Raw genomic sequence first — 27,946 nt, 5'->3', positions numbered from 1 at the left:
CCATGGATCATTCTTCTCACCTTGGCTCTGGCGTTAACTTTTGCTTTGTTTTGCAGTAAAAACTCTGCCACATCTGTGTGAGCTGCACGGGCTGCCATGTGCAACGGCGTCTCTACTTTCTGGAACATAAAAGAAAATCACAGTTCATGGTGACATCAAAAAAGTATGTGATGCTTGGTGTTTGGTGGATGTGTGACTGAATCTGTGCCAACATTCCTGCACATGTGACTCCAGCAGGGATGTGGGGAATATATTACTCAGAATCTTTTATTCCCAGAACTGTTAGCAGAGAAAATTCAGTGACAATAAACCATATTAGCAAAATGAGTTTAAAAAGTCAATTGAGAAGGAAAATCAAGACGGTTTGGTGGTTTTAATAGGTACAGTGCTCCAGAAGGATTACTAAAGTCCATATTTGTGACCTGTTTCAAAAGGTCCTCATTGGACTTCAAAATAAAGAGAAATACAAGATATTCAAGATATATTTACTTTACCTATTTATTTACATGTTCTGTATAATTATTAGTTTTCAATGGAACTGATATATTGTATGTATTGCTTTAAATAGTTGGTCTCAAGATATCCCCTGAGGAAGCTCTTGGAGCAAACGTACTGGCAGAGTTTTTATAAATATACCCTTACGTTTTTTCCATTTTTTTTTTATTAAGGAATGAATCCAAGTAAATTAGGCTTTAGGTATACTTGTCTGGTTGGAGGAATTACCCAATGGTTTCTAAAATCCTTTTGGGGAATACTGCTGGAAGCAGCTACAATTCCTGGTTTCTGTCTTGGAGAACTGGGTGTTTTCCTTATCAGGATGTCAAAGTTGACCATGTCTGAACCAGAAAAAAAAACTCTACTTCCATGAGTTACCTCTTTACCCATTAGGTTTGCAATTCTGGGAGCTAAAGCACAGAACATAGAACTCATTTATTTATTCTATTATACCCAAGGAAATATCCTATCAGGACTCACCATTATATTCATTGCTATACCCCAAACCAACTACTACTTCTGTTATACAACTTGCCACATTCCAGTATTGCGTATTGAAAATACACCTGGACGTTATAGGTAACTATTGTTTATTTTACTTGCCTATAAAGTCCCGGTTTGTTGTGGTGTATGTTCAATCTGGACTCAACATTTAACATTTTTTGACCAGGTGCAGCCCCCTGCTTTGTCATAATCACTAAACATCTGACTAGGAAAGATCCATGTATTTAAATATAGCTTCCAAATATAGCCCACAATGAAATGTCCGGACAATACCCTACTATGTACAGATGGTGTGAAGACTCTTCAAGGTGACCTGAGGAAGCTGATGGCAGTAAAAAAAATTTCCTGATCAAATACACATTTTTGAAGACATCAGCACCCCTCCTTTTTTCACGAGACTTCATCTGAGAAGGTTCTTACCACGCTGAACACATTGGGCGATGCTCCTTTTTGAAGCAGTGTTCTCACAATAGGTAGATGTCCCATGAAGGCCGCAACATGGAGAGGGGTGAGGCCAGACTAAAGAAGGAAATGAGAAACAGAGGTGACAGAATTAAAAGGAACATGTTCTTCATTTTAAATGTTTAAAAGAAACATCCTCCATAGGAGTAGATATAACATATGTCATTAGCCAAAAACTTCTTCTGTGCCCTCCCTTGAGTTTTATTTTGTTACTGGCCCTTGACTTTCTATAGCTTCATGACTAAGCCCACCAACTACCACCACTTTGTCCAATGAAAGTGTCCACACTGGAAGCTTGGGCTGTCTTATCATCATCCATGAAGTTAAAGTCTAGTAACAAAGTAAAAATAAAGGGGGCATAGCTGAAGCTTGTATTTATTGACCATGGAGAGAACATGGAAAGTCCAGCTGAAGCCTTTCATTTTGTTTTATCATTTTTGTATTGTCATATCGGCTCATATTCATATAACTCATATTGGCTTGGATTGGCTTGGCTTACATTTGAGCCAACTCAAAATGTGGACATAGAGCTTGATTTAATAAAGCTCTCCAAGGCTGGAGAGGATACACTTTTATTAGTGAAGCTGGGTGATCCCGCAAACCTGGAATAGATCTGGTCTTGGATTCAAAATATTTGCTAACAAATAGGAAATAACATTTAAGAAATCCATCCTAGGTTTGCTGGATCACCCAGCTTTACTAACGAAAGTGTATTCCCTCCAGCCTTAGAGAGCTTTAATAAATCAGGCCCATTGTTTTACATTAGATTCAATAAGAAAATAAATGATCCAAGTTGGACTGAACTCTTAGAATTTCTAACAGTCATCTTGAAATTTAACAGTCATATTTAGACATTCTGTACAAATGCTATAACAGGAATGTGGAGGCAAGACTAAAAAAATGAAGGTAGATTGCAAAAAGTTGACATGACTGATCGCTATCTCTGTGACCCCAATTGGGTGGCAAGGTCAGAATAGAATGAAAGTGAGCGTGAATAACTGCAATAAAAGTGAATCCCGTGAATATTATCACATACTGAGTATGCCCAATGAAAGGACCGCTCAGCATGGCTCCCTTACCTCTGTCACCGCATCAATGGATGCCCCAGATTTCAGGAGGAGCTCCATGACTCTGATGTGACTCTTCTTGCAGGCTATGTGTAAAGGAGTGAAGCCATTCTACAAAGAAAAATAAGCAGATGTTAAAAGGGGAGAGGGAAGATTTACCATAATACATGTTTTAAATAAACACAATATTTAATAAAAATTTCTGTTCTTACAAAATATAATTCATAGAAATACAGAAAAAAGCTGATCGGAAGTAGACATTCGAAAAATGATCAAACCGAACGCAGCAAAAATAAGGAGACCCAGGAGAAAAGCTTTAGGAAAGCATACTAATAGAGCTGATAAATTATAGAAGAGAATTGTGAAAGGATAGCAATGTTTTATGAGATTTGTGATGAGAAATATTAATTCTGGTAAGAAATTCAGAACTGCATATATTGGGAGCAGTTGATCGTTTTGCCTAGAAGAGACATACTAGAGCCCGGGCGTTGGGTTTGGCCCCCTTGTCCAGAAGAAGTTTTGCCACGCGATGGTGACCACAGTGTGCTGCCACGTGCAGCGGAGTTAGGTGATCCAACGTGATGTCATCAATCTGAGCCTGGTACTGCAGAAGTAGCCGCACGCAGTCCAGATGGTCTCCTTGTGAGGCCATGTGAATAGGAGATAGGCCATTCTGACAACAAAGAAAGAAATGGAAATCATATAGAACACCTGTCATGTACAAAGGTTGTATTACTAGTAACGTTTCTAATAGCACGTAGGCTGAAGTACTCATCTGGCTTGATACATAGTCAGACAAGTACCAAAATATATTCAAAGCATACCTGAACTTCCAGATCAACACAGAAGGTAACCAAAGGCCTAATGTTGCATGCAGGAAAGAAATTTCTGGGCTCCATAATAGGTAAACCTCCTGAGCCCCCCACACTCATTTCTAAAAGTTCCAACACTGCAAAAGTCAAGCACCTTTGACCAGGGCCCGGTACAGAAATACTCATTGCCTCTCCTGATCGTGGCCCTGGTTGCATAAAGAAGGAAGCCTGTCTCCTGCCAGCATGCTGCCCCTTGTTTGGAAGCAGAGGGCTCATAGCTGAGGTCTAACATATCCAGAGACATAGATCACATAGCAGGTGTGTTTTGACCTCTGCAGGGAGATCACTAGTTTCGTACAGGAGTAAAGAACATGACTTACTCCACTTCCTGTCACGTGACAATGTCGGTGCTGTCACACGGGGCAGGGAGAGAGTCGTCAGCCATGTTTAAGCTCTGAGTAGAGTAACTTGGAGCATATGCATGGCTTCCTTTACCCACCCCTAGCAAGTTAATGGAGCAACAAGAACAGTGGGGGCTGCTTTTAAATTGTTGGTGGCAATAATAAATAAACCTGCTCCACAATTAGAAGACAATTATGCTTTAAAAAATGGTGTCAGCTCAAAATATTATCCTAAGCAAAGTCAACCCAACACCTATAGACTTAAATGGAATGCAGCTATGGTTTTCCTTTATATAAGTACATAGAGCTCAGCAAATTACTGATTACAGCTATGAGTTGTGAGAGTTCTCACCTATGGTGCCCAAACTCAATAAAGTGACCATTTTATGTATAATTAATGTGTTTTTGGTTGTCACAATATTATTTCTAGTTTGTCTCTGTTAGCTGTACCTTGGTTTTGGCTTGTATGGGCGCTCCATGCTCCAGAAGAATCTCTGAAATCCGAACATGTCCATTCCTTACAGCACAGTGCAGAGGGGTCAGCTCGTCCTGTAGAGAGAATTGAGATGTTGCTATCACTGGAAACATGCAGGCTATTATTCAGCTTCTAAAAGTGAATGAATAATCAATAATACATTAACGCAGATAGTATTTTCCTTTATACATGATAATAATGTTTTTGCAAGAGAATGATCTAAATGTTGCACGTGAATCCGATTTTAGCATTGTGTTCATCTGGCTCCTAATTACCTAGACTAAACATGAATGTCTACCTGGATTCTATAACATACAGGTAGCTAGCTAAAAATGGAAAAACATGACCTGGGAAACCAGGCACATGCTATGCAATGGTGAAGTCGGTGGTGATGCAAACTTTTACAATAGTCTTACAGTGAATGTAGAGTCCAAACTTTTCTTGTTTTGATTTTAGATACAAAAGATAATGATTGGAACATGCAGTTTTTACTGTTTGGCTTTAAAGCTGAAGTGGGCAGCAGAGTTGCTCAGAGGTCAGCACTCCTTGCCTTTGCAAGCACTAGGTCCCAGGTTCGAATCTCAGCCAGGACATGGTTTTGTATGTTATTCCCGTGTTTCCGTGGGTCTCCTACATGTACTCCAATTTCCTCCCACATTCCAAAAAACATGCAGTTATTGTGCTTACCCCCCTAAAAAATTGCCCCTAGACTGTATTAAAGACATATGAATATAGTAGAGATATTAGATTGTGAGCACTTTTGAGGGACAGCTAATGACATGACTATAGACTTTGTACAGTGCTATATAAATACTGTGTAATATTAAGTGTGGAATAAGCAAATATTGTCTAGATACAACAGTCATGTGTATTCTTTATTGTATCATGATGAGCTTGGTGCAAGAACTTCCTGTATAAAGACCAATCACTACTGCTGTCTCCCTTTGTGCAGGGTGATTGGTCTTGTATCGGCCTACCACCTGTAGATCTTTGCAGGCAGCCTTTGGAGGTTGGACCTTTTTTGGTTCTTCCCTCTGCCTTTTGCATAAGCCATGTCCAGCCAAGTGATATCACTACTTTTACAAGGTAATATTTCAATTCGTTAGGGTAGTTGGTGCACCATTTTTTGTACCAGTTCTCCTTGCAATGCCTTGTTACCTTGGTGCGTGCATCAATCTGGGCTCCTCTATCCAATAACAGCCGCACCATAATAACATTCCCGCGTCGTGAGGCGATGTGCAGAGCACTAATACCATTCTGTAGAAAAAGACATTGACAAAATGTATTAGATGGACAGGAACATTCTATTTGAATAAAGGAACCAGAACTGTAAAAGATACAAGGGCTACCAATGCTGACTTCCCTGGTAGCTACTTAGTTGTCTCTAGCATCACTTACCTGGAACAAGCATGCAGCTAATAAAGTCATCAATCCTTATCTGCATACTGGTTCCAGGTCCCTGATTCAGAAACAGCTGAAGCCTATTAATTTGCAAGACAAGCTGGCACCTAGGCATATTAATCTATGTTTTCCTATAAGTTTTCCTTTAGTGTAAGAAAGTCAATGTTTTCTACCGGGGGAGTGAAGTTGACGTTTGCACCCCTATTCAGGAGGAGCTGGGCCACGTTGAGGTTCTCATAGTGGGCTGCGATGTGTAGGGGTGTGAATCCTGTCTGTAATAAAAAAAAAGAACACAGTGAATTAGGAAATGATAAATGACCCAATACTGGCTGCAGAAACCATTTATCTGAGGTTGCTGAGTGGAGCAGCAGGACAAGGACATTGCAGGAACAACAACTTCAAAATCTTAAGCAGCTGAAAAACCGGTGGGGACCCTTGGTAATTGTTTTGCTGTAATTTGATGTAACATAAACTATTTTCATATTTTTTATTTAGGAATACAAATTCCATGTATTCATAATTATATGTACAAATCCACATTTAATCTCCTGCAACCTTTTTTTTGGCCAAATTATGGGGTCCTTGTATAAAGCAACATATCTGACATTCCCCAAATATTCCCTGTGAAGAATCATTCAGGTCCATATATTTTTGATGACAGTGATTAATTCTATAGGAGAGAGGTAAAGGGCATGTCAGAGTCGCTGCTTTATAATAGTCCCCTATGTCTGTATGCAGTGTGGATGACTGTGTGGCATTTTTCAGGCAACTTTGCTTTTGATGACAACGGTGGATCATGCCTATAAAATCAGTGTCTCCATTTGCTTGTGAGATTATAGTGATTCGGTTTTTATCCACTGTAAGAAAAGAAAGCAACCAAAATGCACATTATAGCTTGAACCATGACCCAAAAATGACTAAAATCTGCATAGCGGCACACACCTACCTTTGACAATACATCTGCATTTGGGTCATTCTGCAGCAGGACAGCGGCAGTTCGGGTGTCATCTTTTCATGCTGCAATATGCAGAGCTGGCAGTCGGACCTTCCCTTTCATTCCATAGCTGATTAGATAAGCCACAACGTTCTCATGACCCTGCTGCAGAGCTACGGCCAGTGGGGTAAAGCCATCCTGTGCAAGTTTAAAAAACAAAAAACATTTGTAAATGACAAATACAATTCAAGATAATAATCTAGTTATTTAGTCTTTCCTATTGTAGATTTTTTTAGCACCATCATCTTCAGTGGCACTGCACAAAGTAGAATATAGACAGCAGTGTAACAATACATTCTTAAAAGTGCATTGCAATTACAAGCATGTCAATCCACACCACATATATTGGTTTGGAATTCCAATAAAAAAATTAAAGATTGAAAAAACTTAAAGTATTAACCTTTCAGCAACATCAAAATGAAAACTGATCAGCCTTATTTTTTTTACAAAAAGGTTTGTTTTCTTTGGAAATTGCAGTTATATTGTGTGGCCTGTCTTATACCAAATGGAAACCAAAAAGGAGACAAAGAAGACCTTAGAAGAATAAGTGATTTTGTCTAGTGGTCAAAAGCTGCACTGTGCTGGTCTTCAAGGTGCCAGGGGATGTGCCACCTTGAAGTGAAGGTCTGCTACAAATGCAATCATATATTAAACATAACCAGAATTCCAGGTCTCTTAAGAAACTGAATTTGCAGAGTAGAAGAGTCTAATTAAATGTGTCTTTTTGCATATAATCCCCATTTATAGTCAGTAAAGTCTAGCAGGCATCATACAAGGATACCGTTTATAAGGTCAGTGACCCATTTGCATAAAACAAGTCTGAAATCTTGCTATATCCTGCACTCTGTCATAGTGAATATAGGTCACGGATCCTTTAGGCGAAAGCAATCTGTGAGCTGCCACTTATTCTAGTCTTTTTGTTGAATGACACGCAGAGGCCAATGGCAAGAAGTGCTATAGAATACTGTAGAATTGCAAACATGAAACCCCTAAACCCCACAAGCTAATACACTGACATTAACTGTAATTCCTGGTTTGCCAAATGGGGCTGGAGATGGCCACAAGGCCTGCGGGGATGGTTTTAGACAAAATCGGGCCCTGGGTAAATTTATAGAAGGAGCTGTAAATGCACACCATTCTAGCTCCATGCATTCTTGCCAATTATGGTTTTGAAGAAGGTAGGGGCCCTGGGCAATTGTCCAGTTTGTCTAGTTAATGTAGTGTGTGAGACATTTGTAGTTTTGGTGACTGAGTTGCTTCCTGACTTGCTATTTTATGAATTACAGAACCATGAATTAAACACAAATTTATAGTGAACTAAAAACTATTGGTGTAATAAAAGCCACAATGTAAAATTTTGGAGAACCAAAGTTTTCTGATAAGACCTGCCTGAGCTTTTTGTTAGGATACACCAGCTACAGGAGCTTTTCTCAACTCCTCCTTAATTTTTTTTTTCTGTGTGATTGATTTTAATTACCCCACTTCCAATCCACAATACAGAGCCTTAAGCCTGAGCTATCCATCAACAGGCCACAGCATTGTACTAGAGAAAGTTGTCTAAGCAAAGTCTACAGAAAGTCATAATTTGCAACTGGTATATGATGGTAAAAGCTGGCAGACAACATAGGCTAAACTACAAGGATGGTAAGATTGTTTGTGGTTACTGCTTCCCCATGCGGGTGGCAGTTCATGGCGGTTAGGGTGGCAAGGTGTTGGTCACCAACTGAGAATGTCAAGTTGACATGGGAGTCATGTTTATATAAAATCCTTTTTCTAAATATTATATGCTATGTGTCTTTTTATTTTAATTTCATTCCCCTTATAACTATTTAGGAAGAGGAACCTCAAAGGAATTCCTCTTTATGCATTTGTTGTGTAGTTCTTTATAACCCTTATCTCCATTTTAAAATAATCCTCTTACTTCTCATTGCTGTTTAGATGATACTAATATAACGTTTCTGTTTTTCCTGATTTTGCTTTTATCTCTTTGCTATTGCTCTTCTCTTTAATTTACATATATTTCAGTACTTCCCACGAATGTAATTGCCCATTGCCTATAACCCTACACGTTTCCTAACTTCTTCAGGAGGTAATTGTATTCATTCACTGTATGTAAACCTCTGTTCTTATGGATTATAAAAGTGGTTTTGTCTGCTAAAATGCTGCTACCTTTTAGCTAGAATTAAACATAATGCTTCTGTTGAGAAGAACAGAAAATGGATCAATTTGTAGTGCAGTTAAAACAACATATTATGGGATAATGCAGTAAAATAAACAATTCTAGATAAATCGGATTTTTTAGGGCACATTCACACAAAAAACCTGCAGGGTAGTAAAGAGGTAGCCTCCTTTTTACAAAGAATTTAAGCTTTGGGTGGAAGAAGACTTTCATGTAAACATGTAAGGTGTGTAGAATAATGTTATTATGTATGTAGCAATCACCCCCCATAGAGGTGGTCAAATTTTGCCTGGGTTTTTCTTTGTAGAGTGGCATGAGAAATTCCAAGGGGTCATGCATTATAGTTCTTTTGAAACTCAGAAGAGGGTTTAGGGTAGCTGAGTGCAATACATTGGCAGTTCCCATCCTATTGTGGTCAATCAAAGTCAACATTAACAGATGACTTTTAGCATGCACTCTTAACTCCTAAATCCACCACCATTGACCATTTCTCCTCTGAATAGGATCTCCCGATTGAAGTTACAGTGCCAAATTCAACACCAAAAGGATCCTGCCCTAAAGTATGCCTTTTGGGTCTCTTCTCCTTTTGCCTTCCCCAAGTCTTCCACCACTGGGAACCAGGTTCATCCCCCTCTGTGATTCAATTTTCAGACCCAAGCCTAACCAGGGCCAGCCTGTCTTGACTCCCCTAGCTTTTTCTAGTCATGCAGGAAGAGAGTCTCCTTAAGCCCCATACCTTTGCCTGTTTCGGAACCCAGCTAAAAATGTGCCACGTGACACAATAGGTCCCAGAGGTAAAGCACCTGGGCAATGATTATTTGCTACCTTGCTAAGGTTGGGTTCCTCCCCTGTGACAGAAGGTGGCCAACCATTACTCCGTACTAAGAACAAATTCTAGAACTGTCCAGCATAAACTAAAATCAACACCTCTTTACCATTAAAGGACACTTGTATACTAAAGGGGGACTACATGTAATTTAAAAACCTAAACTCCAAATATATCCCATTGAATGTGCCCGAAAATTTCCATGGTATGATTGTTATTAGTATGTGTTCCATTCTCGTGTCACCTTGCTCTTTAGTCCATGACATATTGCCTTTTTGCTGAGAGCCACAGATCTGTATGTGCTCAGATGGTGTCAAGGGCATTAAGACAATGGAATTTAATGATTTTTTTTACTAGTTCTGCTGTGTTAAGTAAACTACATGTCAAAGTACAGCAACAAAAAATAGAAAGAAAAATGGACTTCTAAGTGTCGCATTTTTCAGTACAGGGGAGATCAAGTTACAGGCTATTAATAAAATGACAAGTGCACTGGAGAGCCTTTTCTTAGAATATTAATGTCTTGTTTGTGAAAGCGAATGGAGCCATTCCAGGAGGACATACTATATGAACAAGTATTACTTTGCTGTGTCATCAACTATGTCAACTAAAAAAGCATAATTAAACATGTCATAATAATTTTCTCAAACCCAAAAGGAAGCCAGGTAATTCACAATTTCTAAATGGGGTCAGCTTTGGCTTGTAATGTCTTTCCTTTATGGCAGGATTCCTTAAAAGAAAACCTAAGCACTGAATACCTAGGTCACACCTTTCACACCTCCCCATCTCTTTAAGGAGTGTCCATGCTAACTATACCCCCATGAATTACCTTAGGTCAGGGTATAAGCCTATCCAGGTACTGCAACCTTTCCGGAAGCAGAGGTTGGCCCGTGCACACCCAATATTCTATAGGCCCCAATAAAAAGGTTCCCTATCAACATGCTTGCAAGAGACCATCATTTCCATTTGGACTTGGAGGAAAAGCATTGGATGTGCAAGACCATGCACAAAGCCTGTTGGTTAGTTAAATTGATAGTTAAAATAAAAGTTCAAAGACCACCCTCCCTTTACCCCTCCAATAATCCAAGCTGAATCACCCCACCACCACCCACCTAGGTGCACACTTACTTCGCCCTGGCAGTGGCACCTACTTTTCTCTCTGGCCTTTGAGTTTGGTTTCCCTGCATATTGTGTCCCTGTAGACTAGAAGAGGGCCATGTCCTTACATTAGAGATGCTAGGAATCCCTCTATTCAAGTCCATGGGGACTGGTGCAGGGGCAGCCTGGGCATGTACATAGGGTAGAAAATGGAGGGTTAGCTTAAGGACAATGGAGGGTGAGATGTTTCTTTTTAAATTAAAGCTTAATACCAGGGATGAGTGTGAATGCCTCCGGCATTCTCGCAGAAATTTCTTCAAACTTCCCATGGTTCCCTGATTTCACAAAACCATCGGATGATTGAGGAAATTATAACAGGAGGGTTCAGAAGGTTAACCTCTAGTGCCCAGGGATCTTCTAAATGAATACAGCCTTGGCCGCATTTATTGAGAACAGTGTGCAATCCCCAGCACTAGAGGTTAATCAACTTCTAGTGCCCCAGAGATCGCACACTCTTCTCAATGAATGCTGCCACAGCTGTAATCATTGAGAAGATGCCCAACAAAGGAGAGCCTCCTGACATTGTAATTTAAGTATCTCTTACAAATAGGACATTTTATAGATACAAATGTATCATTTGTAAGAGATACTTATATTACAATGTCAGGAGGTTCTCCTGTGCTGGGCATCTTCTCAATGATTGCAGCTGTGGCTGCATTCATTGAGAAGAATGTGTGATCCCCGGGGCACTGGAGGTTAGGTAACCTCTAGTGCTCGGGGATCGCAGAGGATTTCCAGGGTTGCATGATGCAGCCCTTGAAATCCTCCCGTTTGGCAAGAGCTTGACCTCTCAGCGAATCAGAAGGCCGTTCTCGCTTACATTTTCGGTAAGCGAGAAAGGCCTGATTCGCTGCGAGATGGAACATAATATTCTCGCTTATCCCTGCTTAATACATCTTGATTTATAATTATGAAAAACTTTACAGTTATTTGTACCCAGTGAGTATTGAATTCTAATATGCAAACCCCCATATTTTAATCTTTTATGAACTAACTTTCACATACAAAAAAGGACAAACAATTATTTTATCTATGCGAAAGAACTTTTCCACAATTCAAAACTGAAAATGATAATTAAACTTTTGATCATGAAAACCAGCAATTAGCACACCAAAATTACAATATCAAATCCATTTTTGTGAGCTGACCCTAGCTGACTCACAGCTGCAGAAGTATGTCATGCGGAACATACGAGCCGTACTAATTAGTGGGAATAAACTTCACAATTGCATTGGAGCAGGCCTTGTCCCGTTATTCCCTGAATTAAGCTAATGAGCTTCTGCTTTATTAATTAAATAATTGCACCATAAGGCTTCCTGCATTGTATTAAAGTGTGCATTGCTTCCCATTTATCATTATGTCGAGAAAAGGAGTTATTTTGCCCCATGGAAACCAATCAAGTTTAATTTGTCATTTTTCCATCACAGGTAAGAACATGAAAGGGTTTGGGATACGCTGGGAAACAAAGTAATAATTGCTGTTGGCCGTTAGAAACAATTCATATTTCAAACAATTAATCCAAACTTGCACATTTGTCAAATTTTAGTATCAGCCAATGTTCACTGTTCTCAAGCATTGAAAAAGTACTGACCTCTGTAGCTAGGTTCTGATTGGCTCCACTCTCCAGGAGAAACTTGACCACGGGAAGATGATTTTCTTGAGCTGCCATATACAACGGAGTGAAGCCTTTCTGCAAACACACAGCACAGCAGAACAAAGTTCACATCACATCTCCAAGAGACACTTTTGTGGTGCATACTCCTTACTATGACTTTTTAAGGCTGGATTAAGGTTTCATGTAATTGCATTAGACAGAAAATTCAAATAAGTAGTTTTTATCAACACTAATGTTGTGTGCTGCATTACATATGCATTGGAGCTGCATTTCCTTAGTATGTTTTTTGGGTAGAAAAAAAAAATAATTACACATCACATACAGACTCATTATGGGCCTGGAATAATACACTTTCATTGGCAAAGCTGGGTGATCCAGCAAACCTAGAATGGATTTCTTCAGTCATTTGCTATTTGCTAGCATATGTATTTAATCCTAGACCAGATCTATTCCAGGTTTGCTGATGAAAGTTTATCCTCTCTATGTATTGTAGAGGAAAACTGTGAACCCAGCCATTATTCTTTTTCGGATAAAAATCTTTTTATTTTTTTTTTTTTTTTTTTATTGATCCTACTACTTTTTTTTGGCTTTCTGAATTGGTCCTATTACTAACACTAAGCTAAAGCTCTATGACATAATATAAAATACCATATATTTATTAAAATTGATTTGTACATATGGAGCCTGATTTATTGGAGCTCTCCAAGACTGGAGAAGATAGACTATCATGGGAGAACCTGGGTGATCCAATAAATCTTAAATGGATTTGCTGGGAAAAGTTTTCAATCCTAGACTATATCCCTTCCAGGTTTGCCTAGGTTCTCCTATTATATTCTATCTTCACCAGTCTTGGAGAGCTTTAATCAGGCCCTTAGTAAGAATCCTTTGCAGCATGTATATCTGAAATTTAGGGAAGTATTTTTTTTAATTAAAAAAGGAATATCAAAACTGTCAGAACTTTTCCTGGTAAATTAGATAACACTGTACAGTATTCTTTTTCATTAATATAACAAAAATAAAATAGTGTTGTTACCTGGGACTGACTGTTGACGTTTGCCCCATAGTTGACAAGTTCTCGAACAACATCCAGTTGACCAGCCAAAGCAGCGATGTGCAAGGCCGTGTTACCCTTCTATATAACCAAAATGGCAACAGTGGTCAAACTCATGAAAAAATAGGAAGAAACTGATCACAATTATAAAACTATCTGAAAACAGTCTGTATAACCCTATACCAACCAATATGATTGCACCGGAAAATTAATTTTTGCAATATTAGGGCCTGTGTAGACTATTTTGTGTAGCATGCTGTTTTTTTTCAATTTGAATACAGTGTTACCCAATTGCAAAAATCAGTAAAGGCTTTTACTTCTAAGTTTTAGCTGTTTAGCCTGCAATGAAAATGTATCCAAGGCATCTAAAGAAGCGTAAAGCAAACAGGGGAAACACAGCCCCAGATCTGTTATCAAAACTACACCAATAAAGTAACTGAAATTCCAAAAAATAAAGAAAAAAAATCTACACAAGCCCTTAAGTTTTTTATGGTAGCTGTAGGACTATATTGATAGTTCTAACCTAAAGGGAAAGATAGTATATTGTAATATTGTTGGCAATATATATATATATATATATATATATATATATATATTAGCTCAATATGTGGAAGCCGTATGTTTCTGTTTCATATATATGATCTGAACCACAGCTCTGCACGTTGATGGTGCTTAGTTGTTCTTCTCTCCCAATGGATATTTCTCAGTAAAAATATAAAAGTGACATGATGTATTTCTTGTATATAGACTGGTTTCCCCTTAAGAAACTTTAAATAATATGGTTCTGTACTAATTGTAGTGTGGACAACAGTAAGATGCATAGAAAGGGAAAAATGATGTAGAAATTGCTGAAGCTGAGCTACTTTGTAGATAAGAGCTGAGGAAGTATCATTGCGCTCTTCTCACCTTGGTGGTGGTCTCCAAGACAATCTCTTTGTGCAGCAGCTCGCTGACCATTTTGAGGTGACCCTCTTTACTGGAGAGGTGCAGGGCATTGAGCCCATTCTGCAGAGAACAGACAGTTACTATGCACAAAAAAGACAGACTTTTGTAGTTACAAGTGGTCTCACACGTGGAAAAAAAGAGTTCCTATTGCGTACAGAATGTCCCTTCATTTGGTAATTGAGTACTATATTGTAAATAACGTGATTATCTTCTTTTGCCACCAATGGACAAAGATGTGAGTTAAGCCGCATACACACGTGCAATTTTTGTTGTTGGAAAGGATCTTTCACGATTCTTTCCAACAACAAAGGACTGAAATATGCATGAACGAGTACTGTACATACAGCAGCATTCTGCTCTATGGAGAGGGGAGGGGGAGAACGACGGAGCGGCACCCTGCTGTGCACTCTCCCCCTTCCCTTGCATTAGTCATCCATCGTCCGCGGATCCGCCAGGACAGTCGCTCAGAGGATGGACAACAGGTGCTGTACACGCTCCAGATTCTCGTCCAATATCAGCCCTGAGCCAATTATCAGGTGAGAACCAGTGTGTATGTAGCTTAAGCCACAAAGAATACAATGGTTCTATACAAGCAGTCTATGAAAGATGGGTAACAATTTATTTTACCACTTAAACTAAAAAACACCCCCCTTTTTATTCCAAGGTCAACGATATACATTATGGAGATATTGGTAAACGTTATTACAGCACCTTACCTGCTTGTGTTGTAGAGATAATAAGATCGGCCATTCCATGGCTGAAATCTCGCTGGAGAAGTGTTGCTTTTACTGTATTCTTATGAAAAAATAAGTGTATTCCTCATACATTTAGTATGCATGTGCATGAGAAATATTGTTGGATCCAGAATTTCATGCAAATCAAAAAGAATGCCGAAGCAACCTTAAGCAGCTTGATTCTGCTTAAAAGGAGGAGGGAGGTCAAAAGGAGGTCAGAAGTACTTGTGAAGGATCTAGGTAGGATCTTAGAAATGTTTCAACTAATATTAAATGCAAGATGAATGCCCACTGAATTTTCTCCTCTACGCAAGCCTTATATATGTGGTGCTTTGTAAGCCTAAGGACAGTGATTACAGTGATTTCTGTAATTTCCATGAAGTATCTGTGCAGAAAGATTAGGATTTTGGGAATACCCACTACTAAATCTTGCCCTGAGGGATCATAAAGGTATTTGTCAGCTGTAGACAGCTACAGCTGTCAGTAGATTCCAATGCAGAGGTATTACAAAATGTTTATCTGTATTTACTTTAGAGCTGCTTAACTGCAGGATCCAAAAAAGTAAATTCACCCCAAATGATAAATTGGCTTGTACAACAATTACTATGTGAATATGAATATAGTTCTTCTGTAAGCCACATTCTTGGTATGACAAGGGTACATTTGCTTCTTCATCTCACATGGAGCTCTATTCAGTATACAGGTTGACAATCAAAAATCTGGCGACCTCCGGACCTGAGGAGTCAGGTCTACTGTCCCTGTATTGAAGATCAGATCCGATATTCATGCCGGAAAACTGAAGGGACCAAATTATCGATGGCCGTATTTTCAATTGTCAACCTGTACTCGGAAATAGGATTTGCGCCCTTCTTTTCTTTACAGGAAAACTTTGAAGCACAATATAAATGATATAAAGTGTAACACATAGGCGCTAAAGAGATATGCTGAAGGTAAAGCTTCACAAAAGTCATCCTGTAGATACAACAGAAATGAGGAATAATTGTAGGAACTTTTGTTTTTTTTTTTGTTTGGTACCAATAATTTTCTTCTGGACGGAGAAGAGACTTAGATTAGGTGAGCTGAGCTGTGAAGGAGCTGTAGCTGGGGGATGCATGGAGTTTTTTAGTGCCAGCATATAACGTCAAGCTGTGTCTGTGCAGGAACCGGACCTCAAGGGTGGAAAAGGTGGTGGTAATGAGTCTACTGTAAAAAGCCTGTGGTCAGGGGCCCTCAGCTTCACTCCTTCTGCACTAAAGTCTTATTTTACAACTAGTGGAGACCTTATGGTGTACAACAATGTTCAACATTTTTCTTGTAGAATATCTATGGCAATTAAGCCTTCAGGGATCAGGCTGGAAGAACAGGAGGACATATACAAAAGAGTTTAGACAAGGGTAAACCTAGCTTTGTGTTTCTCAACTTTTATTACACGGGGGAACCCTTGAAAAAACTTTCAGGTTTTCCAGGAACCGCCATTGGTGTCTGTTCTGAGAGGCACCATGGAACCATGGTTGAGATACAACGGTCTAGACTAAAATGTCACCCAATGATCAGTTTATTAGAAAGACAATTACTCCATTTGTTTCTTTTTTTTTTTTTAGAAATCAACATTTGATGTCCAAAAAGACTAATAAATTTGGATAATACCCTAATAGAGTGACCTTTGGAACTACAATCTAAAAATGTTGAATAGTCTAGATGTACATGACACTTTAAGGGCCAGAGGTGATGGGCATTTGTTGGTATCAGGAGGGTTTAGCATTGACATACATGACTAGGAGAATTCAAAATTTACATGAAGGGTCAGAAGGAAGCCAGCTGCAAGTCAACTACACCAGTCCTTCAATTCTAAATAAACTCAGAAACTGATGTTCAATTGATGCCATTGATATAAGCCTAAAGTTGACAAAAGCTCAAAAACATGTTAAAGATATTCAATTATATGCAAGGACACCCTAATACTGCATTGTCCATAATGTGGTCTAATAACAAACTTTGAGGGACAGTTGGTGACATGACTATGAACTTGGGAAAAGCTGTGTAGTTTTCTTATAATATATAAATACAAGATAATAAATAATAATTATAACCTGTATGATACCAGCCATGTCAATCACACCTTTTAACCCTACATACCTTGCATATGCCTATACACTGACACATCGCCAATATGTTCTTCAGCATTCTTCCCTTTATTAAACTAAACCACAATCTACAATCAGTTTCAGGTTTTTGTGTTCCTCAAATTAATAGAAATTTGTCACCAAGCATAATAACTAGTGTAATATCACGTACAAGAGAAGCAGACTGAACATTTACTTCTGCCGCATGCCATGTCTGTACCAGCCGTTCATTATGTTGTCAAAATCAAAATAGCAAAAAGATGCTGAATAAGGTAAATCACCAACTATCAAAAATTAAACATGATGTGGAACAAATATTTCTGTTGGTTTATTTAAAGCGTATGTAAAGCCAAAACTAATTTTTTATTTTTTTAGACAGAATTGGGACTGCTGTTAGGCAGCTCTGTTGGGAAGAAATTTTACTGTTCTAATGACAACAGTTTCATCAAATAGAGTCAGGAACAATCTACAATGACCACACATGAAAAAAAAAAGGTTAAAACCCACGTCAGTTTGTCTGTGGCACTATTGCACATTTTTCTGTAGTCACCAAGACGAAAAAGGAAAAGAAGTCTATTCTATTGTTAAATTTTTTTGTCTGGGCAAATATGTTAAGAAACTTTTAAACTCAAACTCAAACTCAAAATTCATATTTATTCTCAATAGATAACAGATTTTTTTTTAAAAATCTACTTTGCTTGCTCCAAACACCTAAATATTACAATATGAAGAGACATGATCACCCAACGCAGTAGTGTGTCACTTAACATGGGGAAACCTTTGACATTACTTTAGGTCTAGGTTTAGGGAACCAGTGCTATACTTATATCCACAGGTCACAGTACATTAGTGTGGTGGTCAGTAGGAAGAAGGCCTCTTACATTGCTGGCCATTGAAAAGAATGTCACCCTTACAGATAGCCAAATGGATCATTGGTGTCACCTAAACTGACCCAGGAGGTACTAACTGCTCATTGCTCAAGGAACCCCTTTAAATCTTTGGGGGAACTCCAGGACTCTATGATGAGAAACACTGCACTACAGACTTCCAACAGAGAACAATAGGAGGTAGATGGATCTAAGACTAGTTATCCTGCAAAAGAAAGAGAACAATATTGTCACAGGTTTACCAAGTTCCTGTACAATACAATGCACACCAAAATACCCATATCTCTTGTATTCAGACAATATTTGCCTATTCACTCTTAAGACATCAAAGAAGACATACGGTAGTTTACTGTAAATCTAGCTTCTCCGAAATGCGCTGTAATCTGTAATCTTTATTTCTGGGGTGCAGATCTGATTCATCAAATACCTGTTCAGCTAATGATTCCTGATCACTAATCTGTGACACTCCAAACACTTTACTATAACAATTACAAACCACTGATCTTATTTTTAAACTGGAAAATAAACACTCTCAAAAAGTTTTGTTTGAAGTGGAATAAACTTTTCTTTCAGGACTAATTTTATTGTTTCTTTTCAATGAAGATGATTTAAAACAAATCTTTACTGACAGTGACAATTTTTTATTGAAATGGTCTTTACATTGAATATTGTATATTGCTGGCACTGCAGGCACTTTATTTTGCACACGTAACCACAAGCAAGGATTGTCCCTAAACATCAGGACTATCTCACATACAATTAGCCCAATTCATACAGCTGTAAAGAAGCACAAATTTGGAAGCCTTTAGAAAAAAAATGAAAATAGGTTGCATAACTGATTGGATAGCAGTAATAAAAAATCTGTTAGGTGGTTATCATCTGTTGTGTAATATGACCGATCCATGTCTGATGATTGGGATCTGAGGGATATAAAGGGTACAAAACACTACCATAGGGTGACCTCAGATCAGAAAAATGTACACTGACCAAGCTAAAAAATGTTTGACATTAAGTGATATGAAGATAAAGGCATGTCAACATCTGTCAGCGCCTAGGGACAAAGGTGGATGGCAAATTAGTCCTATCAGGTTCCATTATCTCTAGTATGTGCAATGATGTTCTTGTGCTTCAGGCATCCTTGTGTGAAGGTGATTAAGATGACTTGAGCAAAGAACGGCTGAATTCACACTGATCAGGCCACTTTCATGTATAGTCTGCTAAAACATTTATATACAGTGGTATGTCGGTATAAGTCCGCTTTGGAAAAAGTCCTGTTTGGACACAAAAAATTTTGCTTGGTATACAACCTTTGCTTGGTATACAACCTTTGTGCTAGAACTTGTATGGTCAAAATGAGTCCTACCACCACACGCTACCCTTATTTACCTCTCTCGAGACAAAGCCACGACTGCCCACGAGCGTCAGTACGCCAGTTGCTACCATTCAGTGAACAACCGGCACTATAACTCTCTGTAAATGACATAACATCTCCTCCTCCTCCCTTCTCAGCACTCTACTCTTCTCAGTTGAGGTTAAATTTTCATTTATTTCATCTAATTGCTTTTATTTTTATGTACTTCAGTATGAAGCAGTGTTTAAATTATTGTATACAGCCCCATCAATGTAAAATATGCCAATAAGAATAGGATTTTTTTTTCATGGAAACAGATTTATCATTTTCTTTTTCTTTTTTATGGGAAAAATTTGTTTGGTATAAGTCCAAGGATCTGGAACAGATTAAAGACTTATACCAAGGTACCACAGTACTATGAAAAATCTCTCTACTAAATGGGAAACCACAGACATATCGTGGACTAGATATTGTAGTTATCCTTACTAATTGAAAGCTGTGAACTTAAATTGAGCTGTGATAACATCACTAAAATATACACAACACACATAAGTGTCATTACAATAACTACAGTAATATGTTCCGACATTTGTAAATATCTGTGGTTACAACAAATCTGTCATTTTTTCATTCACTGGGGTTGGAACATAAGAAGAATGAAAAAAAGAAATAATGTAAAAAAGATAAACTATGCAAGTTAAAAAATAAAAATAAACTTTTGCTAGGCTGCAAAGTTGTGTTGTGATGGCATAGGACTCTGGAATTGCTACACTGATGTTTTATTAAAATTTTGTTGGAGATGCCATGGAGAAGTGGGCATGATCTTTCACATACTTTACTACTGTCCCAAATTGAAGCTCTTCTGGGATTTGGTTAGGGCAGTGACCCAAAAAGGTACTTATAGCCACATACTGGAAGACCCTTCTTCTTGTTGTACTATAATATATTTTCTTCAATGTCATAAAAATGGAAAAGTCTTACACATGATCAAAGCCTCTAGAAAAGTGTTTCTCAGCCAGGGTCCTCTGGAACCTTCTACCTGAAATTGCTAGAACTGTGAGCAATTTATGCTTCTCAGGTCAGTTTAACTGATACCAACAATCTTTTTGGCTATCTGTAAGGATGGCATTTTCCCAATGGCCAGCAATGTATTGTCCCCATTAACCAACAAGCTAATGCACTATAGGTTGTGAACATTTGGTATGTTTGTCAGGAGTTCACTAAGACTTGAATAATATTTCAAGTGATCCCCCATGCTAAAAGGTTGAGAATGGCTGCTCTAGAATTTGGAAGCCCTCCTCTATCCAGCTGTGGTTCTGTAGGATTACTGAGCTCAAGCACATAGCCTTCCAGTATAAAACATACCTGGGATATATTTTGTGGGACATGGTTTAGTTGGATGCATTTGCTGGAACCACAGAATATAAACCTTGGACTTGATCCAAGCTATATTTGTTATCCCAGTTTTAAATTTTAGCATTGGAGCCTAGAGACCAGTATTTAGACTATTTAGAGTATTTAGACTAGTAGAGACTAGTGTTTGTTATTGGAGAGCTACTCATGGTTCCAACAAAACTCCTGGACATCTAATATTTAACTCCTTTTTCTAGAGTAGTTCCTAAAAGGCAGAACCCACCCACATGGTCTTACATCACCCCACCAGGGCTATGACTTTCTATGGGCCGAGCACAGACAGTTCTATTATATTACAGTCTTTGTAGTAGAACACACATGCCCAAGATGGCAAGCATTCCAGCAGGTCAGCTGTTTTAGCCATGCCAGGCTGGGGGTGGATATCCCTGCCATGATCCTGAAAATATTGTGCCCTCAAAAATCCATTCAAAGGTGGAGAACCATTCAAAGGTGGAGAACCATTGTTTCAGGTGATATTTTGCACAAATTGCTCCTTTTATGTGAAGGAATACAGGAGTTATACAGTTAAAGCAGAACAAAAGAGAGCTATTAAAACTTGAATTCATTACCAAACCCATAAAATGTATTTTTCATGGAAGTAGCTTTGCTCAGTACAATGGTTTATGTCGATTCCATATATCACAGCTTGGAAGAAGTAATCTCTTATTATCTTACGGGAACTTCCTGTAGTACACTCATAGAATTTCCGTAATAAGTCATAAATTATGTCACATATTATAACAAAATACATTTAATAAATAAGTAAATCTGATCAATGAGATACTGCAAAAACCTTGTGAGACCCAAATAATAAATTGAGGGTCTGTTGAAAAAATCTATTTATTCTTTCTTTTTTCTATGCATACACAAACAGGTAAAACATAATTCAAGTTGAAAACTTTCAGTCCTGTAGACTCTTGCAGTCACTCTCTGTATTCATGGACTTCGGCAATGACTGCATTTCTCCGGCTAGGTGACAACAGTGGAACATGCCTGCACAATGGCCCTGATTTATGAAAGCTCTACAAGGCTGGAGAGAATACACTTTCAGAAGTGAACTGGGTGATCCAGAAACCTTGGAATGGATTTTTAAAAACCATTTGCTATTTGCTAGCAAATGTTTTGAATCCTGGACCAGATCCATTGCAGGTTTGCTGGATCACCCAGCTTCACTGATGAAAGTGTATCCTCTCCAGCCATGGAGAGCTTTCATAAATCAGGATCAATGTGCGCTGAAACAGCCATTGTAACCTTCATCAGGTGGCTCAGAGGTTAGCTCCATGGTTGTTGCAGTGCCAGGTCCTAGGTTTGAATCTTAGCCAGGACACTATTCATATAAGGTTTGCATGTTCTTCCCATGTTTGTGTGGGTTTTCTCTCACATTTCAAAAACATGCAGTTAGGTTAATCGGCTTCCCAAAAATGTATCTCAGACATATGACTATGGTAGGGGCAATAGATTGTGAGCCCCTTTGAGGGACAGCTAGTGACACGACTATGGACATTGTAAAGTGCTGTGTCAACTCTAAATAAATACTGTGTAATATTTTTTAAATGTCATTCAGCTCTAATAATTTATTAAAATAAATACAAATGACTAAAGTTCTGCACACATAATTACTGTCATGTAAAAAAGTAAGTGCAACCCATGAAAAGTTTTTATTTTTTTACTATATTTAATCAAGCAAACATTAGATCTTCATTCCAATAGTGCTAAAGGGTTATATACATAAGGAATGATACATAAAATTGACCCGGTGTATTCATTCTCAAATGATTATTTCTCAAGTGGAAATAAGTACACCCTAGTTAAATCACCACTTTAGATCCATGAAGTTAGAATCAGGTGTATCAGATTGGGTGCCACCCATGAAAACCTCCTAAGGCATGATGATGTATCAAGAGTATGATGGTGGTACCTGTCCAGTAGTGGATGTAGTCAACAGTGGGCCCCTATGAAAGTACTGAGGGTCTGGTATTCTTTAGGAATATTGATATTTGTGGTGTCATCATGCCAAGAATGATAGAACTCTCTAAGGCCCTCAGAAAGAAGGTTGCAGATGTCTATGGCTACGTACACACTTGCAATGGTTCTTGTCTCAGGGCTCAGGGTGAAAATGAGATGTGTGTACACCTCCGCGGATCCACACACGATGGACAACGAACGATCGTAATGGAAGTGAAGGGAGAGAGTGCACAGCAAGGTGCCGCTCCTTCGTTCTCCCCTCTCCATTGAGCAGAACGGTGATGTATGTACAGCAATCGTTCATGCATTGTGCAGTCCTTAATGGTTGGAAAGGATTGTGAAAGATCCTTTCCAACAACAATTATTGCGTGTGTTTGTAGCCTTGGAGTCACCAAAATATTTGAATTGTATGGCAATTATTCTACAAGTAGCGTAGATTCAAAACAACTGTTTGTTTGTCGAGTATTGGTTGGCCCATGAGATGACCATTTACATCTAAAAGAACTCTCCAAGATCCCCAGAAATGATACTTTGTGTTCCTTAGATAACTCCAGGGCCAGTTCTTATCAAAGTACACGCATCAAGAATTAGAAAGAGATTAAAACTTTTAAACCTGGGGGTGTGCCAGGAAAAAGCTTTCAAAAGAGAACATTAGAGCAAGACATTAGGTTCCCATGGAACATAAAGGTAAGGATCAGGCCTTCAGAAATTCTTGGCTGATGAATCACAAATAGAGTTCTTGTCTAAAGCAACAGTAGACATACTTGATTCAAACCAGGATTTCAGGTGATGAAGGTTATACCAGCTTTGAAGCACAGTGGTTGAAAATAAATGGTTTGGGTTTACTTTGTTGCTTAAGTTCCTGGGCAACTTGTAGTCATTGAGTCCATTATGGACATGCTATCAAAGAGCGCTAGAGTAGAATGGGAGGCCATATGTTCAAATGGTAAAATGTAAGTCGAAATTGATCTTTAAACACAATAATGATTCAAAACACACAGCAAATCTACTGTTAATTAAAGGCTCAAAGAAGAAATGATTAGTTATGACCTAGTCTAGTGGCCTAGACAAAGACCTGAATTGAATCCCATTGAAATAATGTAAGGGTTTTGGAATGGACTGTTTAAAGCAAGAAACCCACAAATATATTGTAACTAAACAAATTATCCAAGGAATAGCAATGCAAAAGTAAACCAAGTCAATGTTAGGCACTAGGGGGAAGTTAGGCAAAACACCTACAGGAATGTTATCTGCTAAAGGAGGCAATACCAGCTTATGGGTCTATGGGCATACCTAATTTTTCCGCAATACACCATTACTGTTATTAAAATTTTTGTTGAATAAAATATTGAAAATTTACCATTTTCTTGGGTTAATTATTAAAGTGTATACCGGTAACTTTTTATGGCACTGTTTGAATAAAGTTCTAATGATTTAATATGTAAAAAGATGTATATTCTTTTTCACATGATTGTACATCCATACATTCACCAATATGAACAGTATAAGTAGAACTCAAAGGAAAGGAAAAAGTAGCACAAGAATCCAATCAATGGGGCTGCAGTACCAGCAGCTTGCTGATAGGAATAGATGTGGGAGTAAAAAGAGATAAGTTTATCAGTCATTTCATTTCATGGTCCATCCACAATCTCACAATAAGAACCTGTAATTGCTCCCGAACCTCAGCATACCACAATCATGTCTCCTCCTATAGCACCTCCTATAGAGCTGATCAGGTCAAGTTTACTAGAAAAAAATGTAGTTATTTATTATATAAGTAATGTTTAGGTGCAGAGTTCATTTCATTTACTGTTTATTTGAATTCTGCTGGTGGCTGACTTTTGCTCCCCATAAACTACCCCCAAAAAATATACCTAGCACCTGGTGCAGCCTAATAGTGGAGCCGCTATTAAAACTTGAATTTTTAGGGGTAGTTTTATAAATGGAGTTAAAAAAAAGGTTACACAGAGTGAAGCTTGTAGAAGACCTTACAACCCAAAGCAGTAATATAACACAATCCTTTTTCCTAAAGTCTGCATTGTAGAAGCACCGACCTAAAGTCTCACTATGATATAATCCACTAATAGCTGGATCTAATGTTCTTGGCTGGGATCACCGTATTTTCTGTTGAAGAATTCTAGAGCCCACAAATCCCTTGATGGCGGGCTTTGTGTCAGAAACGTTTGAGGTTCCATTAGGGTGTGATCCGAAACCACCAGTATAGATTTTACATTAGCAATGACAATATTAACATTCTCTTCAACAAGTCTTCAGTATTATTACACAGTATTTATATAGCGCCATCATATTATGCAGTGCTGTACAAAGTCCATAGTCATGTCACTAGCTGTCCCTCCAAGAAGCTTACAATCTAATGTCCCTACCATATGTCTTTATTACAGTCTAAGGTCAATTTTGGGAGGTAGCCAATTAATCTAACTGCATGTTTTTGGAATGTGGGAGGAAACCCACGCAGACACAGGGAGAACCTGCAAACTCCATGCTGATAGTGTCCTGGCCAAGACCTGAGACCTAGCGCTGCAAAGTCCAGAGTGCTAATCACCGAGCCACCGTGCTGCCATTCTTACAGGTGAGCAAATCTCACAATCAGTCATTGCAATCATCACACTTTTAATGTGGAGTTCATGAAAACCCCAACGTAATACAGACCATGATCAGCAACATGCAACTGAATTAAAAAATTGTTCTGGGTTTTCCCTCTAAACTTTAGATGTAGTAGCAATGTGTTCTAAGTGCTGCAGAATTTACACAAATCAGGGAAGTTTCAGATACATACTGGATAATAAAAGCCCAAACCATTTGATTTAGTTTTGGATCAGATAAAAAAGGGGGAAGGTTGTTTGACAGGTCTTTATTACATTCTGGGTCCATGCTCAGACCGTTAGCTACTATCCCTGAGATGGCAGAAATGATAGGAAATCCTAAATTCTATGGTTGGCACAGCAAAAGCAATAGGGGGCAAATATTTTTCTGGGGTCAGCTGTTCCAAAGAAAATACTCCAACTTTGGAAAGACTTTCTCTCTAAATTTTGTGTCTTAAGAACGGGAAATAAAAGGAAATATTCCTGAAGCTACAATGACAGCAAATCAAAAAAAAATGGGAGAGGTTCTATCTGTTTTATACTCAAATCAAAACATTTAGATAGCACTTTAAATCTGAAAATGAATAAATAACCTGTAACTTATTTAATTCTGGAAATAAAGCATGCAGAGATGCATTTGTGTATAGGTAATATTAGGAACCAAGCATTGAATGTATTCTAGATTGTTTGAAAAGAGGACTTTGGAGATGTCCTGCAAATTATTGAAGAAGGTCAAAAGATAAAAAAGATGTCAAGGTGCAGTACCTAATTATATCCTGTAGGGGGAGGTGTATGCAGGGCTGAGTGGTCCAGGATGGGGATACTAAGGGAAATGCAGCAGAAGTTACCCACTGCAAATGTCAAATTATCACAACTAAGTACCTAAGAACACATTGTCAGTGTCCCCAATAATTTGCCAATTTTTTTACAAGCTACTTACTTTTGCAGAGATGAAACTGATATTAAAAAAAAAACCCTAAACAAAAATGAGCAATCCCTATTGAGGGTGGCTGCATTATTTTTTATTCCCCATTATTAATCCTGTGTATGGGACACTTCCTGTCCGGGGTGACATGGCTCACTCACCATACCATATCTAAAAAAGAAGCATTGCTATGCTAGGATGTTCATCTCCATAACATAGGGAGGAGGGAGTTGTAGTTTACAGAAGATGGCTGGGAAAGTTGTTTGAAATTCCAAATGAGAGCTCAGAAAATTACAAAAAATCTAGTTTTTTATCAATATCAGCAGATATTTTCATGTACCTGCAGCCTAAAAAACAAAACTACAACTGCCCCATCCAAGGGCGAACAAGCTGCATGGTTTTACATGTTTTATCAGATGGTGCACTCAAGCGATAGGGATGATGATAGGGATTTATATATTTATTACATGATAGCAACTCAATGCATGTAGGTATGTAAACGTGTCAGGACGACTTGCTGAAGTCCAAACCAGAATGGGGAACAAAGGTGATGTCAGTGAATGTGGCATGGCTTGTGGTGCCAGGTGTCTGGTTGACGTTTCTAGGGAACTACAGATCTGCCGGGATTTTTACACACAACTATCTCTGGGATTTACAAGGAATGATCTGAAAAAGGGAAATATTCCGTAAGCGGCAGTTCTATGGGTAAACATTTATTTAATGTACAGCACTGTGTAATATGTTGGCGCTATAAAAATCCTGTTTTATTAATAATATTAATAATAATAAAATACTTTGCTAATGCCAGAGATCAGAGGAGAATGGCCAGATTGGTTTGAGTTGATAGAAAGACAAAAGTGATTCAAATAACTGCTGGTTACATCCGAGGTATGCAGAAGATCCCTGAATGCACAACACGTCAAACCGGGAAGCAGATGGGCTACAGCAGCATAAGAGCCACTCCTGTTAACTAGGAGCAGGGACCTGAGACGTAAGGATTCACCAAAACTCTGGTCGATACTTCCAGCAGGATAATGCACCATGTCACAAAGCTCAAATCATCTCAAACTGGTTTCTTGAACATACCAATGGGCACACTGTACCCACATTGCCTCCAAGTCCCCAATTCTCAATCTAATAGAGCAGCTGGGATGATATGGAATATGAGGTTTACATCATGAATGTGCAGCCATCAGAAATGCAGCAACTATGGGATGCTATCATATCAGTATGGATCAAAATATTTCCAGCAGCTTGTTTAATCTGTGACAGGAAGAAAGGAAGCAGTTCTGAAGGCAAAAGGCAGGTACTAGCAGGGTGTACCTAATAAAGTGACCAATAAGTGTATACCTATCGGTTATGCCTTTACCTGCACACATACATATCAGTGTGCATGACCCCACTTCTGTTGGCCTGGCAGATGATCAATGATAGCTGGCACAGCATACTGAGGTCACACTAAGGTGGCCGGACATTTCAGGGAAGCGAGCCAGAGGGTGTAATGATCTCCGGCATCTGGGTCAAATGTCATTAAATGGAAAGTGGAGGAAAAAGTAAAGGCTG

At 38.5% G+C, this 27,946-nt stretch overlaps 1 protein-coding gene across 1 annotated transcript in view; it reads right to left on the bottom strand.

Annotated features, from left to right (window-relative positions):
* The window catches only part of ANK1 (ankyrin 1), a 114,324-nt gene that overhangs the window by 62,290 nt on the left and 24,088 nt on the right, over positions 1-27,946 (bottom strand). Inside the window, 11 exon segments of the mRNA XM_072399807.1 lie at positions 21-119; positions 1,420-1,518; positions 2,541-2,639; positions 3,004-3,201; positions 4,192-4,290; positions 5,375-5,473; positions 5,791-5,889; positions 6,564-6,749; positions 12,363-12,461; positions 13,420-13,518; positions 14,344-14,442. Coding sequence (XP_072255908.1) covers positions 21-119; positions 1,420-1,518; positions 2,541-2,639; positions 3,004-3,201; positions 4,192-4,290; positions 5,375-5,473; positions 5,791-5,889; positions 6,564-6,749; positions 12,363-12,461; positions 13,420-13,518; positions 14,344-14,442 — 1,275 coding nt within the window.

This window comes from Pyxicephalus adspersus, chromosome 2 (assembly GCF_032062135.1).
Source record: "Pyxicephalus adspersus chromosome 2, UCB_Pads_2.0, whole genome shotgun sequence".
Taxonomy (NCBI): domain Eukaryota; kingdom Metazoa; phylum Chordata; class Amphibia; order Anura; family Pyxicephalidae; genus Pyxicephalus; species Pyxicephalus adspersus.
The sequence above is the reverse complement of the archived record's forward strand: the minus strand, read 5'-3'. Positions and strand labels throughout refer to the sequence as shown.